General features: G+C 35.0%; 1 protein-coding gene across 4 annotated transcripts in view; it reads left to right on the top strand.

Moving 5' to 3' along the window:
* The window catches only part of LOC139983699 (uncharacterized), a 53,357-nt gene extending 35,089 nt beyond the window's left edge, over positions 1-18,268 (top strand). For 2 of the 4 annotated variants that reach the window (XM_071997428.1, XM_071997430.1), the window contains 7 exons: positions 1,333-1,409; positions 2,712-2,767; positions 3,791-3,910; positions 4,528-4,736; positions 11,834-11,910; positions 13,255-13,325; positions 14,799-18,268. In XM_071997428.1, the coding sequence (XP_071853529.1) occupies positions 1,333-1,409; positions 2,712-2,767; positions 3,791-3,910; positions 4,528-4,736; positions 11,834-11,910; positions 13,255-13,325; positions 14,799-14,807 (619 nt within the window). In that variant the 3' untranslated portion in view covers positions 14,808-18,268. Of the gene's footprint in view, positions 1-1,332; positions 1,415-2,711; positions 2,768-3,790; positions 3,911-4,527; positions 4,737-11,833; positions 11,911-13,254; positions 13,326-14,798 lie in introns of those variants that run through there. The other 2 variants (XM_071997431.1, XM_071997432.1) reach the window with 2 other exon arrangements.
* The last annotated feature ends 424 nt before the right edge of the window (positions 18,269-18,692 follow it).

The raw sequence follows: 18,692 nt of genomic DNA, 5'->3' as shown, positions 1-18,692 counted from the left end.
TACAAAACCATATACCTTAGCCAAAATCAGAACATTCATGTGCTGGCAGAGGAAATATAAAGGTCGGTCACGTGTGTGACGTGAAATGAAACTGGCTCTTTTGCACAAAAAAAACATTGGCAAATTCCTCAGTTTCTAACAGGGCTGGATAAACCTAAATTCTCATGTTACTACCTTAATGTGTTTCCATTCTAATAAGACAATTCACCTAAATATTTCACTTCTAAAATTAGCATACTAATACTACTACATAAGCTAAAAAAATCCGGTCACGTGTGTGACATTCTGAATTTTCATTCCATAGTATGCAATTTTGCAGTGCAAATGTTGACTCTAGTAATGACCACAGAACAGCACTGATGTTGATATTCCATAGGAATTACCTTAAATCAGTTTTACTGCCATGATTTTTTTGGTCACGTGTGTGACATTGTTGGGTCACGTGTGTGACATTCTGCATGTTCATGGATGCTGCAATTTCATTGGATGAAGCTTCCCTCATTTACATATAACACTAGTCATGCCATACACACATGACATAACAACAGTCCAAGTCCACAGTGCTACTGCAATTTCATTGGATGGAGCTTTTTCATTTGCATATTACACTGTTGTCAGGCCACACACACACACACACATAACAAACCAGTCTGCTATATTTAGTCCATATTTAGTCCATTTAGTTTTGTTGAATGCTCAACTTGAGGCTTCATTGTCACACACGTGACCATAAATGTCACACACGTGACGATCGGTCACGTGTGTGATGACTAATTACAGGCTATAATTAATCGTAGGAATAATTATTTGACTGGATATGTTGCAGAACTAACACTCTTTACCTAGAACGGTTGCATATCAAGTGTGGACATCATAAGGCACATCAGTTACTTTTTATGAAAACTTTTGCGTTATTTTTGTCACGTGTGTGACATCAAAATTATGCTAATTAGCACCCACTATTAACGAAGAATTGAAGATCAGGAACCTCTGTTTTAGGAATGAAATAAATTAACTCATGTATAGCTGCCTCCATGTGATAGTTGATAACTGAAATATTATTTCTAGATACTCATGTAGAAAAAAACAAATTTACAGTTAAAAACTACAAATTTTGGCTAAAACTTACAATAATGCAAATTTATGCAAATTAGTATGTTATGGTTGTCATTTCAATGAAAAAATATGAAACAGAAAACTTGAGGTATCCCTATAAAACAAATTATAAAACATTTGGTCCTGAGGAACACTTTAGTTTTTTCATGCCAGTTTCATTTTCCACAGAATGGCCCATTTATTACTGTAACTTAATTCTTGTATATCCCTTTGAAGGCTTGGTAACTGTAAACTGCCGTCTTCGATCAAGCCAGATAACATTCCAGAAGAAGCAAGTTCAAGGAATGTTAAAGGTCAGGTATTATATTAGCCTTATTAATCATTTAGATCATTCATTTTCGAACAAAGCTTTTCACTTTATTGCGCATGAAGTTGCAAAGGTTGGGTAAGAAGGGCAAAATTATAATTTTATTTTTCTACCTTTATGCAGAGGTATCTTAGGATTCGTGATCTAAGCTGTTATAAACAGACCTAGAATATTACAACTTTAGTCACAAGTTTGTCAAAACATACCAGTCCTTAAAGACTCGATTGGCTAAAATCAAGGTCCCAATGACAACAAACATCAGTTATTGTACAGTCTATTGAGAGCAGTCCTGTTAAAAACCGTAATATGGGGCTTATGTTACAGAGATAATACCGACTTTGACAGACAATTGTTAATCGACTCACCCTGTGTTTTTGTTCTTAATGTCTACTAGAAGAAAAATACATTTGCTTTTTGTTTCTACCGGTAATCGGCAATAGAAGGCAACAGCCCTTAGATCTCCATGAAAGTGGAAGGGTCAGTTTTCTTAAACATTCTCTCGCCTTTGAAATACAAACCTGAAACTGAATTCAAAGAAGTAAATCCATCGATGGTCAGTTAACTAAATGTTTGTGTTTGTGTAAACTCATAAACACTAATAATAGTAAATTACTCTCCTTAGATACTAAAAAAAATAATTATTTGAATAAAAATAAGGACTGTGCGCTAGAGGTATTAGCCTAGGGAACACAGAGAACACTTTATTGAAAGGATTCACCACCCTCCCCCCCCCCTGCCCACCTTCTTTGTCATCAGTTGATTTAATTCAGTGTGAGTTATTTGTCACACACATCATTGGTTTAATTTTGTTGACGAGATAGTACCGTACATTTCCATTGTATATAACTGTTAGCAAATGCAGCTTATGGAAATGAAATATGGAATACTATACAAATAATGAATGGTTATGAGTGCAATAGTGCACATATTTGAAATATTTGCACTATTGCACGAATGGAAACCATTCATTATTTGTTTTATACAACACCTTCAAATTTGGATATAATTGGATGTAAAATGCACTGATGCAACAGATTGTTTTGAACAGACAGGTTTCTCTGCTCTTACCATTGAAAAAAGTACTATCAAAAGAGTATAACGCATGGTTCTATTTCATAGCGTGCAATAGAGCGGATTTTGCATGCAATCGACGAGCAATTGACCAATCAAATGGCCGGAATAAAATTAAGTGTTGTATAATAAGCAATTTTTAAATTACACATCACATATGTTCTATGTATAATTATCTTTTTTATTAATTTAGTTGTATTCATATATTCTTGTACAGTTATATCATCAGGTGAAGCCTGTTATCTTGATTTCAAATCTGGTAAATGGAGCAAGGTTGGTAATATTTGTTACTTTTATATTTAATATTTGTATTCTGTGCATTCAATAGTAATATGTAAAGTGGAATTAGGGTGGGTGGGAAGAAGGTGCGGCCAATTATCTAAGTAAAGCCATCATCCTATCGGGGTTCTCGATGTGTATTGTCTCCCGGTATGGAATATTCCGCAGGCAGAAAATGTGATTCTCACAGGAAGGACAAAACTATTCCATATTTCTCATTCCCGAGATCTTGCTCGATACTCTATAGTAGATATGGTTGTGTGAAGGTGATTTATTTCTTGCCAGATATACCATTTTTACTTCTATACATATATCACATAATTATTGAAATATGCAATGACCTTATGGCACATGTGCTTCAAACTGTTTTCTGTCATTTCTAGCTTAAATTCGTTTTTAAATTTACGTTTGATTCAATCTGAATGCTCCAGTAGCTGACATTATACCTGGGACATAGCTAGACCTTTGAAAGAAGGGGAGGGGGAGGGACGCAGAATTTTAACACCGGCATTTCTAACAAAGGGAGCATTCTTTCACTTAACGGAGCGCCATGATGTACAAAGAAAAATGTTTGCCCAAAATGCCTCTCACATTACAGGAATAAACAATAATAAGAGTATTGCACTACGTAGATTGAAAAGGGTCGCTTAGCTTCCATCTAGCAGCAAAGAGGGATTTAATGATATTTCCTGCTTTTATATACATTTTATTTACGGGGTACTAAAAGGGGGGAGAGAGCGCTCCCATTTCCCCTCCCCCCTCCCCTCGGGCAACGTCGCTGCATTTTTTCCATTTTAAACATGGTATCAGATTGGTGTGTTCATATTACAGAAAAGGTTCATAATATTTGCAAGCAATCAACTTTAAGCAGCAAAATGTTGAGGTTTGTTTAAATGTCTGCTGAATTAATTAATCTATTAATCTTCTCTATTAACACAAAATATCATTGTCTCCTTAACGTCTCAAGTTTGCATTAATATTATTCCACTTAATAATTACTGTTTATTCTTTCAATAGCCTGATGACATCCAGACTATTGCAGAGATGTGTTCAGGTGATTTGTCCATCAAGAGAGACATCAGTGAGTCTGTACAGAGGTCAGTCATAGAGATCCTGGTGGAAGCATCCAATCATGACGTAAGTAAAACATAAAGGCATATGTTGAATAAATACATCAATACAAGTTTATTTATTTTATGAATTCAAACTTACAATATGACCATACATACAAACAATTAATATTAATACACTAATAAACTACTGAGCCTATTGAGTCTAGAAAAATAAACAACAAAGAGTTGTTACAATATTTCAGTAACTTGTTAACTGAGACATTTACTTTGCAACTAAACACTAGTTTGTGTCAATGATTATTTAAAACGTAGCAGACACAACAGCAATATGACACAAAATAATACCAGACACGTAATTTGAGATTCAAAACTTGAAACGTTGGGATATAGGCCCATTAAAGTTAATGACAAAACTTATTTATTAAATTAGATAATATCAGCATTAATCAGAAAAATAACTAACAACTTCACTATTCATGCACCTCCATAGATGTTGACTATGGTAATTCATGTAACTATCCTTCCATTTTTAATATCTAATTTCAATCCATAATATTTGTTTTCTTAATATAAATCCTTCCTAAAGCCTATTTAGCTTCTGTTTCTCTAATAATCTAGAAACATATATCAATCCTGTAAACAAACATGATGATATTAATTATATTAATTATTTTCCTTCAGATTCCCATACACTGTGTGAATCTAGTCTTGTCCTTTAGTGAGATTGATGAAGATGGGAACATTATCCTCTCCTCTGGTCTCTCTCTACCAATCCTAACATCAATTGAGGAGTTGTTCATACAGACAGATAATGGAAGTGAAATGAATGAACATGAAGTTAATGGAATATTAAACTATGTACAACACTCTCAAAGATTCAAGAAACTGTAGTAAGTATAATTAATAAATATGTAGATATATGTCTATTAAATATAACATTGTGTAATACAACTATAGATAGTAATGATGAATACAGTAATAACTGGTGAGTGAGTTTTTAAAATATTTAGTTAAATGAATTAAACTTAACAAAATACAATGCTACTAATTAAGATATGAAAATCAGTATACTGCTTTTAAAATTCCTTGCCCGAAGGCTCAAGGAATCTATGCGATGGTGATTGCGTGTGTGGGTGTGTGTGTGTGTGTATGTATGTGACGCCCTTGGCTCGTAAACACAATAACTCAACAATGGCATGTTGGATTGAAGTCATGCTTGGTACATATATGTGCCATACAGAGTAGAAGAACCCTAGTGATTTTGGTGCTCATCTCATGAATAATAATGAGGTCACTGGGTCAAACATGAAAATCTCTAAATGCTAATTTTTAGAATAAGCCCACTGGCTTTTGTTTTAGAAATTCAAGAATAAAATACATTAATTAAAGTAAAGTTATTGAGATAAAAATTATGAATAAATACAAGAGATTGAAATTCAATTACTGTTGTGGATAAAAGATATTATTGACAAAATGATTTATTGAATGTTATAAGGCATTTATTTAATTCGTTATATAGAATTGTTTTTAGACAAAGGAAATAACATTTGTTTTTAATTTAGACAAATAATTGATCATCAATGTTTGAAAAGATAAATCAGATAAAATGAGAGATAATGAGAGGTGGAGACACCTTATGTATTAGGTTAAACGAAATAAATTAATAAAATAAAAACCAAGAAAGAAAATAAGAGACTAAAAATAAACCAGCAAAGATCAAATACACTTGACTGCCCGGTTTTAAAACTTCTTCAAAACTGGCAAAAACAAAGAAAGAATATTACAAATCCATGAACGAAATAAAAATTGCTTACTTGTTTAACTTATTATCTTTAGATGGTTTGGCAAAAACAAATGTTTTTTTTTCTATTTGAAGAAAGAAATAATAGTTGTCAATGCATATTAAAAATTAGGGCCCTATTTCATCTCAAATTCACCAAACAAATCATAGCAACATAAAAAGACATCTTAAAAATAGATTACCTTTGTTATGAAGCCCTTTTTCATCTTAATCTGTTAACATCAACCCCACACACCCCTTTGCGTTATACAACAACCCTATTTAGCACGGCATTCCCCTTCACCCTATAACTGCTCCCTCACAGTTTTTTTTTTGTCCCACTCACACCTTTATACATCCGTACCTCTCATACCAGAACCAGTTTCCTCAACCCATACGCACCCCTCTAACCTTACCCTGCTCACCTTGTGGTGGGTCTAAACTCCTTGACCGATGATAAATGAACGATTCTTGTAACTTAGTTGTTTAGAATATTACCCATGTATTTTATCACAACGCTGCTTCAACGGGGTTTTTTTTCAACCCTGCTCATACCTCTGCCCTCGCCCCTCGCTCTCATCCCTCTTACCACTCTCTCCCCCTCCCCTCTCCCTCCCCTTCTCAACATGTACTTTGTTCTGCAAATTCTCCCTGCTCCCATCCATATTCCTTGCACAGACGTACACTATCTATGTCGCCATTTTCCATATATACACCGTGTTGTATATATGACCGTGTACTGTAACGCTTTCCGCTTCTGTAGTGTGGTGAAGTACCCAGTTGGCAAGTAAGGAAGGGTGGTATAGAGAGAGACTCGAGGACACCGTTGAATAAAATACACTAACAGTGCATTACGATCTTTGAAAGTATAATTATATATACAATGTACTTGTCGTACATCTCCCGTAAAGTAATAAACAAATAATATATATAGAAAATAATACAATAAAACCTAAACACAATACAAGGGTGGCGTACATTAACTAGCCCTAATATGTAAGCTCCCTAGCACCGCAGCTAACTATAGGCGCTACGTCAAGGACAACGCAGCGCAGGCACAACGCAGCCTAACTATAGGTACTGCGTCAAGGGTGACACAGCGTAAGGACAACGCAGCGCAGCTAACGATGCGATTCGTCAGCCCGAGAACCCTACGCTGCGACGACCTTGTGCAGGCACAAGCAGTTACACAGCGCAGCTGCAGAGTGCATAACTCGATCCTCTGCAGAAGCCAGAAATAATCTAAGTCCCTAAAACACCGTACAAATTCGACATAGATTCTGCCTAGAAACTTACACTAAATATACCCCAACTTAATGCCTAAAATCGCCCCTTGCACGACATTATAAATAACCCCGTAACTGTGTAGAATCCTATACACGATTAACTGACCAATTAAGAAATAGCTAGTAAGATTGACAAACGCCATAACCCAATTACAGCCGGTCAACGCTCTCTAAAATGCTATACGTATATCAGCTAACCACGCCCTACTGTCTATGTACCCCCAAAAGTTCCCCGTATACTAAGAACAAAGGCGGCCTTGTCCACCGGAACTGTTTACATAAAGCCTCGGCAGCAAGAACCAACTCTCGCAGCCAGCAATAAACTGATACTTAAATTACACAAACCAAGGACCTCCCAGCTTAAACATTAAAGTAAGAAACATTTTATAACGGTAAAGCTGGCAAGATAGAAAATACATAGACACGAGAAAAGTAGGTTTGTTTCTTGTAACACTACCTTTCACTGTGTACATTTATCATTATTGTCTATACTTCATCAAGTTCATTGTTTCCTTTGTGTATAATCTGCTAATCACATAACAGTCCATAACAAAACAATGACACCGGCCTATTGAACACACGTAGTACTTTGTTGGTTGACATGAATACATTCATTGCCCGATTCATTATGTGTAGACTCTGTACCAAGCAATATACATATAATGGTTCCTAATATTTACATCATATGAATACATTAGTTTGTTAGTATCATTTCTACTTCGTCGTCTCCTCTCTTCTGTAACCTGGTGAGAAAACTTTCGACTGATCTTCCCGGTCGAAAAGAAAGTAAAACTTCTCATATATATAGTCTTAGTAGCGAAGCTATTTGTCAGCTTTTCTTTACAAATGTATCATCTCCTTCACGTCCTCTGCTTACCCCGGTAAAATTAAACTGAAATACCCCATATTCACGAGTATCGCGAAACATAATGATCCTTACATAACGATACCTACTCATCGCATCATTATATCATTGGATATCACCCTTGTCTCATATCGTTGGAACATTAAATCCCTCTCCCCCCCCCCCCCCCCCCCCCCCTTATAATAATCCCACTATCTGCTAATAAAATATATGATTTCAAGTATTTTTTTGTTAGGATATAATTGTATTAATTAAAATCTTTGATCTAAACAACCTGCTTTGACAAAACCATCTTGTATGCCCTCTATCTCATCCCAACTTAATGATCTAAACTATTTAAACAGAGCATAATATGTTTACAGAGCAGATCCCAGTTAAATAATCAAACGACCTACAATAAACTTCGCACACTGATACCAAGATGTTTTAAATCAGGGTCATGGCTGAACCGTATAATCCAAATGTGTCATTTTTCTCTGCCTATATCTACACTGACTTTGTACATCCAGGGAGTTCCATAACAACTCACTGGTACATCTAACAATTATAGTCTACACACAGTCCCACCAGGGAGCTGTTAACAACTCCCTGGTCCTACTAGTAATGTTAACTTTCCTTTCATTGTAATCTTTACCAACAAGCACGCTGTCTACATTTCACCATATTCATTGTATCCTTGATATATGACCTATCAATCACATTGTAATAGCCCGGTAGCCCAGTGCACTTTGATCAAACGAACGAGGTACCAATATCTGAATATTGGAACATTTGTGGAAAAACCCAGTATATCCAAAAGTGGATGTCTGCCGTGGACCCTCTGCTGCATGTGGCCCCTGGGGCCGGTTAAAGGGGGCCCAAAAATGCATCTGATCAAACGAACGAGGTACCACTTAAAACCAACTTCAACTTAATGCATGAACGCCACATAGTACTGAATGGCCCATGCCAGACACATTTTCTGCTGCAAAGGGCCCGCCAGACGCCCCAAAAGGGCCCCTAAAAATGCATTTGATCAAACGAACGAGGTACCACTTGATAATGCTTCGATAATGGGCATTTGGGCCATATTTGTCTGGCATGGGCCATTCAGTACTTTGTGGCATTCATGCATTAAGTTGACATTGGTTTCAAGTGGGACCTCGTTCGTTTGATCAAATGCATTTTTAGGGGCCCTATTGGGGCGTCTGGCGGGCCCTTTGTAGCAGAAAATTTGTCTGGCATGAGGATTTACATAGTCTGTAAGATCAACCCGAACATTCCAAACCGGTTTTGAGTGGTACCTTGAATATTTAATCTGGGTCAATGCTTCGATAATTGGCATTTGGGCCATATTTGGGGCGTCTGGCGGGCGCTTAGCAGCAGAAAATTTGTCTAGCATGGGCCATTCAGTACTGTGTGGCATTCATGGATTAAGTTGACATTGGTTTCAAGTGGTACCTCGTTCGTTTGATCAAATGCATTTTCAGGAGCCCTTTTGGGGCGTCTGGCGGGCCCTTTGCAGCAGAAAATGTGTCTGGCATGGGCCATTCAGTACTATGTGGCATTCATGCATTATGTTGACATTGGTTTCAAGTGGTACCTCGTTCGTTTGATCAGATGCATTTTTGGGCCCCCTTTAACCGGCCCCATGTGCCACATGCAGCAGAGGGACCACGGTAGACATCCACTTTTGGATATACTGGGTTTTTTTCCACAAATGTTCCAATACTCAGATATTGGTACCTCGTTCATTTGATCAAAATGCACTGGGCTGCCGGGCTATAATGCGAACACCTGTACAAAGTACATATTCTGTTATATCTCTTAGTTACCCTGAAAACATCAAACACATGTACCGCTGAAGGTCACCTTGACAATCGGTAAACCTGTACCTCTCTTTTTTACAACAATGTTAGCCAAGAACTAACAATTCAGTTTTCTTTCATTTAAATATTTAAACAGAGAAACCCATCTTGTTTAATTGTTCATGTGATTCTTCTACATATATTTAAACACTCAACAGGACTCTATCTTAGGTCATTAATTTATACAAAATGATTACTCCGATGTTTGGAGTTTCTTTGGCTTTTGATTTTAACTGTTCATCAAGGAACAACACAATAAATTTTACGTTTGAAACCGAAATTGTGTGCACGATTTACGCAATGACCCACTGATTTTGTTGGCAACCAACCCTCTTGGAGTCATATATTGTTGAAATGTAGTTTTCTTATTGAGAGTTAATTGTTTTTCAGATTTTTATCTCTTGTAAATGCCTCTAGACTTTTTAGGGAAATGAAATTTCAAAAGAAAAAGAAACAACCTTTTGTCAATACTTCTCTTATTTTCACTTATATTTGGCCTAATTTACGCCATATGTTGAATTAAAAATAGGCGTGGTTTGCCATAATATACATCTTAATATATGTCTGAAGAAGTAACTGCACTCATGAATACGTATCTGTATTCTAAAATGCATTCTCAAATCAGCATAGCTTACAAAACATTGACAAAAATACAAGCATTATTATACTTAGACATGGAAACTTTTATATCGCAACAAACCTACTGGAAGTTCTACCCCCCCCTCACCTCCCCCCCCCCCAACTTGCGACTTCTTATTGAACTACATGTATGCTTTTATAGAGACCCTTTATGTAATGTTTGTTGCTCGCCCGTCCACATTTATTATACCGAGTTGTATAGACATATCTGGGCTCTGTGCTTTAAATAGTTCAATGTAGATATTATGATTTGTAGGCGTTTAATGTAGACGATGATACATGCTACAAGTTACATACTTCAATGTTACGTAACAGGGTAGGATATGATTGGTGTTTGAGAGAGTAATTACAATTGCATTCTGAAAAACTGTAGGTAGCATTTTAACTACTAAGACAGTTGAGCAAAATGATTTAATCATCATTCATAACTTAGTACTTCACTTATAACCTGCTAAAGAAAATTGATAAAAAATCCTGCATATTTAATGCAACTTGACTTAACAATCAGACTGATATTTGCATTGAGGTGAATAAACTTAAAACTGTAGAATTATAGAGTGATGCTGAGGGCAAACATAACACCCATATATTAAAATATTTCGTTTAACTTGAGAGAATTATACTTATCTTTATTAATGATAATTACAAACTTGATTTTCATGTTTAATTATTAACGTGTCTATTAACAATGTTATAGAAAGGTTATGTTGTCATGAGAACATTTTAAGTTTAATTATTCCTCTATAACATGTCTCCTCTCAAATCGTACATTTGACCGTCTACCTAACATGGTAAATTTAGTAGCATTTAGCACAGCGCCCCGCTTACCCACTTCCGGGTCATCACCCAGTTCCTCTATGTGTCCTTCCGTCTCCTAACGTAGAACCTTGTACAAGAGGAAGATTACTTTTCTGCATAGGTTCATTATATGTAAGGCAACAGACAGATCACGTGATGACGGACGGAATTACTTATTCATCATCCATTAATTAAAGGTCCGGTTGGGTGTAGGGGTATATCTGTTCACAGTACTAGAACAGGTTACAATACACGAAATATTACATCCATGTTTGAAGTTTGAGTTTCCGATCGATGATAGCTAGTTAAATCGTTAGCGTTGATCTCGATAAAAGCTTCTTTCATGTTAATAACCTCATGAATATATCATGTTATATTCATAATGTTAGTACAGTGACTTCAAAAATGAAAACTGTCGAGGAACATAGAGGCTAAGTATAATAATCAACCTTGGTAAACAATACATATTATTTGAACAGATATTACTTTTACAAATATTGTAAGCTTTGTCTTTGGTCTTGTTCAGAGGAAATGACACTTCCCTTCATATGTACGTAGCAGAATTAACATGTAGAGACTTCTATATTGTTTATGATTATTGGTCTCAAACTTGAGAGGTTATTAATTAATCTATGTATTGAATAATACACAGGAATATTTCTTGATCCATTGGGGGGGGGGGCAGGGGGGATGGTTGTAATCATGACTATTAGCTGAAGTTTGTTACTGTGTTACTGTATTTTATGATTTGTTGTCTTTTCTGTGATTTCAGTCTAAGTGATTGTCTGCTGCCTTCATCTATACCTATTGGACCATCTTTATCCGCATTGAAATCTCGAGATGTTACAGGTGTGGTATATTTTACATATTGATCAATCATTTTATATTGGCGTTTTAAAAGTTCTAGAAGTGAAAGCATCTGTACTGTTAGTAGATAACATACATAAATGTGTGACGTATTTACCTGTACGACAAAGGAGAGGGTCAACGTGATTTCATCAAATATGGAAAGTTAAACACTAATACCATGTAAGGCTACTTACATAGGTAAATGTAAAATGAAGTAAGATTGACAAAAAAGGGATAATCATTAATACTTTGCGAATCCAGCGAAGAATATTAGTTGTGGTTCAGTATGCATGGTACAGTACCTTGTTTACACGTGTCGTCATGTCATGTGTATAGGTGATGCTCTTAGAATTAAAAAATCACATAACTATGTAATTGATTTGAAAATGGATTATGATAAGTGGGTTGCTTCTGGAATATTTGTGATATTCCTTTTTGATTGAGCCTTTTTTTTTTTTTTTGTAAATCACTAATCTCCTCTTGATGTGTTTTGGACGCTTGCAAAATACAAGAAATACAAACAATTTTGCAAAAACATTATTATTTACCTGAAGTATTTGCAAATTCCCAAAGTCGTATATAAGAAACAACTAGATCTCTTACAAGTTATCATCCTCTCCCAAGCGGATAATAAAATCACAAACACAGTCGATTTGTGTTTTTTTTTTTTTTTTACAAAATATGTTTCTAATCAGTGTATATGAGATATAACTAAGGGTTATAGCAACTATTCTGCTTTGTTCACACTGCCATGGTTGAATTTGAGAGTTACTTATGTATGTTTTATAGGGAACATAAAACGACCATGGTCAGATGTGTGATGCACACATGTGCAATCCATTTCTTAGAAAAAAAATCATCCATATTTCGTAAAGTCACGATCCCGGTTAATCAAGTTCTTTAGTTTACGAGCTGAATAGCCAGGGTAAAATTATTTCGATTATTACAAATTAATTCAAATATATGATTAAACACCCCAGTTTTGAAGACTAAAATGAAAGGGAGTGATATTAGTCGGAAAGATTCACTAAATCAATGCTTTGGAAATACTCTACTTTCAATGCATCTTTTGAAGGCATTCATATTATATATATATAAGTGTATTTTCGTAGTAAAGGAGATAGTAACAGCAAATTTCAGTTGACATTTCTTGTTTACGAGTATAAATCAAGACCGGCTTAGTCTCAAGGCTATGACGTCACTCTTAAATGTTAGATTTATGCACCAGGTTCCATTAGAAGCTCACATATGTTTACCATTTGGATTGATTAATGTCAGCCAGTCAATAATACTTGAATATTGTTTCATTCATCGTATACAAAATATACTATTGTATTCTCTCAGTGGTCTGGATTCCTGACACCAATAAGCTGTATCAATCATATCTGCTGGATCAAGAATCTGGTGGTTGGCTGGTAAGTGCCACGTATTTAGTAGACCTGTAGTATTTGGGAAGACATCAGTGATTTAAGTCACTAACAAAAGGAACATAAAAATAAAAAAGTTCGAGTCATAATGTGTTATAATGGTAATAAACGTTTCTTGAGAAGACTTTTATCCTAACGTGCAGGGACGTACTCAATGAGATGGAGACAGCAGTAAGGTATAAGTAAAGTCAATGACCACACTGTACGGACATTCCAGATTTAATAATAGTAAAGGAGTTTTACTCCCGATCGACCTCACGTGTATCCTGAGAGAGATCCTCGGGGGATAATTATGTTTTTGTCTTTATGTTCTTTCTTTTTTTGTTGGGGGGAGTGAGGAGTGTCAGTTGTCTATGTTGAGCCTGCAGGGAATGGCTGGTACGTGTTATGAGTGTTAGCTCAGTGGTTAACGCCGGTGCCTTTCAATCATAAGGTCCCCAGTTCGAGCCGCTCCAAGATTAATGTGTGTCGTCCAGTTACAGAGTTGTTGACAATTCATAATCATGGACGTTAAATATGAATGTAAGAGACTGACTTCGGTCAGCATGCAACTTTGATAAGCAAGCCAATGAGGCTTCTTCGCGAGTTCCTGCTTGCAGGAGGATCTAAAAGACATACAAAACAGATCTAAAAGACATACAAAACATACACACATACCTGAAGTATTGTTATAATTCAGTGATGTAGGGATGTAGTAAATAAGTACCACTTAATATACATGAATCAGTAGATTAAAGGGATGAATATAGAAAACGAATATATACATTGTAGTAAGTAGAAATATAAAGCAAGTATAAGTAGTCACTAAACACAACTAAATACACACTCAGTGGATTAAAGGGATGTCAATATATATGAATCAGTAGATTAAAGGGATGAATATAGTAAATACATGTAGTAAGTAGTAAATATAGATTCCAACCATTAATATCTGGATTAATATCTGGAAATAACAAGTTTACCACTAGAACAGGTCGAACCAGCGGCTTATAACTCAAAGGGTACTTTTGCAAATCTCGGCCTAGCTATAAACTCCTTCTTTCTGTTCCATTGCTATAATTTACCAGTCAGTGTTCCCCTAGTTAAGTTGCCTGTATGTTTAATAAACCAAATGATGTTTTACAGCAATACAGGAAAGATATGTTATTTATCGTTTAAGAAACAAAGATTCATATTTATAGAAGTTAAATAATATCAGCTGTTCCTATCAACTTTTACCTCATTTTGGATTCCGCTATTTTATTAAAATCTAATCTACAACTTTACACAAATCATAGTGATAACCACCAAGCAATGTATTAAGATGCGTGAGCTGATGTGAAACATGTACCTCAGTAAGAATTAATCTTATTAATCAAGATAAAGAAAAATGTTTGTTGGAATGATATCCCCGTCTATGTTATATCATAAAATCGTTAAGCCTATAATTTGAATTATTTTTTTATTCTTCATTGTCTACAGGAGCAATGATCATGATAGATGAATTCACGGCACACGGGTTATTGAAGACAACCTCAGTTCTGATTCTCCTCTCACTGAAAATATCCTCGGTCTCTGGAAAGACACATGAGAGTCACATGTGGATGACGTCAATAAAAGCATAACAAAAAGGAAGCTGTAACAATCGGTGTCATGATTGTAAATAGTTGGAAGGTCGAAAGAACGTTAAACTATCGTGATAATTGCAGCTTTTGTTATCTGTCTCTAGAAATACTCTCTCTGTGATAAGCAGAACGTTCTAACATGGCTTACATAGGAATGTTAAAAAAACGTGATTACTTACCGTCATTGAGGATTCAGTATGATTAACCGACAGAGCTGCTGGAACATCAAATAATGTACAATGCATTATAGCTACTTTCGGTTACTGTAAATAGAATAACTACTTATGTACATTTATGTAATAATATGTCAATATTGTTAATTTGCTTGGCTTTACTTGAAGGCTACGGTTTATATTTTTAGTCTGAAGTATGAGCCAAGTGTATAGTCTTATGAGGTTCATGTAGTAATTGTCTTGTTATGACATTAAATATTGATCATTCAAATCTTACTACAAAACTCAGCGATATCATTTTTTAATGTTTGATCGTGTTTCTTAAAATTACGTAATCGAGAGGAATAGCCCGAGTGGGGAATGGTACATTCAATGTTAACAGGTTTTAGGGTGGTGATGGTAGCAGGAGTGAGTTGCAATGTCAAGTAAGGACAATTGAAGAGAGTGTCCTTGCTATGACTAGCTTATTTTTTTAAATATGACTACTTGCCCATTAACAGTATTCATGAGGGTTTGGAAGGGGAGGGTAAGGGTAAGGGAGGTGTGAACTAGTTGTGTTTTCAAGTTGTGTTTGTGTTTTCAAGTTAGAATGTTAAAGAAAGAAAAATGTTCTAAATTATGGCAGGAATTGGAATAGTTTTATCAAGAACACAATACCATTAAAGAGAGGCTTATAGGATGTATGAAGGTAGAGTTAAGAGGTAAATAAGTGATGTATGTCCAGTAAAGAAAGCATACAATACTGTAAATATGACAAGCTGACTTAATGAATATGACTACTTATCAATGTTACACATGTAGCGTTTGGGGTAAAGAAGGGGTACCGGTGGAATTGTAAGTTTAATATCAAACAAAGTAAATGGCTTTGATATGACAGACGTTAAGTATTCAATCGTGAAAACTATCAGTCGGAAGTTATATGTTATGTTATTTTACACAACATTTTTCCCACAATATTATTATTGTTATTAAGGAAAGTTTCATAATATCATATGATCTATTTGAGGGAAGAAATTAGTTATTGAAACTACTGACATCGAAATCACTGATGCTGGTTATTGGGTGACAATAACATAGTTTCGGTTATACAGAACATATTAAGGCTTGACGATCTTTTCCAAATTAAAATTCTGCAGATGAAATATCGGAAGTTTTAGAGCTGTTAAATATAATACATGTACACGTCTCTTGACACGTTACTTATATTGAAGATAGATTTGATTAAATACAATATAGTTACGTTACGTCTCAAGATTTCAATTCAGTTTACTAGAGTGAGAGGGAGACAGCTGTAGGGTACAATAAATGTCAATGAACAAACTGCAAGGACATTTCAGATTAAAGAAATGTAGTAGATAAATATCAGTAAACAAATAACGGATTTATTAAAGTGATGTCTATAACTAATTACTACACTAAACATATAATGGATGGATTTAAGTGATGTAGTAAACCAATGTATAAGTAAACATAATGTGTGGATTGAGGTGAGTTGTAAAGAAATACTGGATATGCAATCATTGGATTAAAGGGATGTATATATTAAAAAAATAAACAGTGGGGTAAGTATTAAAAATAAAAGAAGTTAATGTTAACACAACTAACATACAATCAGTGGATTAAAGTATCACTAAATATGCGTTCATTTGATTAGTATGATCTACGTAGTAAATAAATACAATCTAGTAATTAATAAACATAAAAGTAAATAGGTTTGTTCAAAGTAAATAACAATAACAGAATATGATGATTATCATGACATTGTTCTCTATGGTAGCAGTAACGTACATGTTAAGCTTATTTTAGATTGTAACGATACAATCTACTGTGACACATAGACAAAACCAACCATCCATAAAATTGGAGACAATAAACACAATTGAGCACGCGACGAAACAGGTAAAAACAAAGATAACAAATCTAAGCACGGATGATGCGGTTTAGTTAATATATAGAAAGAAACTCTAACGATCCAATCACTCGGTTAAAGTGAATTTAATTTAGTAAGCATGAATATGTAAATGTACAGGTAGTGATTTAACATAGTTAATTCTACTAAAGAAATAAACTGCAGAAATAAAAGGGCATATAGTCAGAACGATATTAGAAGCTTTTACCTCGGGGGGTGGGGGAGATAAATGACATTTTATATATGTATACTTAATACAAGTAAATCAAATCATAGGAAACTGACTTGTAAATGTTATACAAGGATCAAATAATCTTAAGTCTAGAACAGGATCAAACCAGTGATCGCTGAATTACAAGCCAGTGATCTAACAAATGAACTACCCAGCACTTAACTATATAGGTATTGCCACCAACTATAGTTGGGGTCCCATTCAGAAGCAAAACCTCCGTGTAATTACACTAACGCAATAAATACCATACTTTTAAAAACCGTCAATGTAGAAAACAGATGTTATTTATCATTTCAGAAACGAAGATTAATTATCATAGAGGTTAAATTAACAACAGTTTTGTTCCTTTCAATATTAATTCATCTTGGATCCCACAATTATTTGTATATAACTGTTAATGTAATATTATTGTAATGCTTAGGGTACTAATCGGCCTATAACGAATTCTTCAATAGATTAATATGCGTGAACTGATTTGAAATATCATCCTCTATAATTAAAAATCTTATCTCAGGTTTGTTGGAATGATATCCCCGCCATTTTTTTTTACCATATAGAATAGTTATTTATTTATTGTTTCCACAGAAGTATGAACCATTGTAGAAGATGAATACACAGCAGACGTTACAGGATACGAACCGAATATTAAGGAAATTTGAGGATTGATCAGAGTGTGAGGGGTTAGGTTTGATAGTAAACGTTCGAATATTAAGGAATATTAAGGAAACTTGAAGTCCCTTACTTTGTATAACTTTAGTAAGGAAACGTTCGGGAATTTTTAACGTTACAGGATACGAACCGAATATTAAGGAATCTTGAGGATGGATCAGTGTTTTAGGGGTTAGGTTTGATAGGTTTGATATAGTAAACGTTCGGGAATTGTTAACGTTACGGGATACGAACCGAGTATTAAGGAAACTTGAAGTCGTGGTTAAATTGATTACATATGTGATTACATATGTGGTTACATTGATAAAGTGGTTACAATGATTAAATATAGTAATTCAATATTACGGACGGGTTTTATCTATATATTTTTTTCAATTTAATAAGGAAACGTTCGGGAATTGGTAGTCAGTAGGATGGATCAGTGTTTTAGGGGTTAGGTTTGATAGGTTTCTATGAAGACCGATTCCCCTGTGTTTGTATAATAATATAACTTCCATTGTATGCGTAAACACCTAAAGTAGTGTAATCCTCCCATTATACCCGAAATACTCCGATCGATATCGAGCGGACCTCACTTTTTTATTTACCTATTACGAAGTAACCTAACCCAAAATAAATCAAATTGAACTAGTGGAATAGAAAAAGTAATATTATTCTGACTGAATATTAGTAAAAATAAGGTTGGGCGAAATGACCAACACGGTTGGGCGAAATGGCTATGATGGTTGGGCGAAATGACCATGCTGGTTGGGCGAAATGACCAGACTG

This window comes from Apostichopus japonicus, chromosome 16 (assembly GCF_037975245.1).
Source record: "Apostichopus japonicus isolate 1M-3 chromosome 16, ASM3797524v1, whole genome shotgun sequence".
NCBI classification, from domain to species: Eukaryota; Metazoa; Echinodermata; class Holothuroidea; order Aspidochirotida; family Stichopodidae; genus Apostichopus; species Apostichopus japonicus.
The sequence above is the reverse complement of the archived record's forward strand: the minus strand, read 5'-3'. Positions and strand labels throughout refer to the sequence as shown.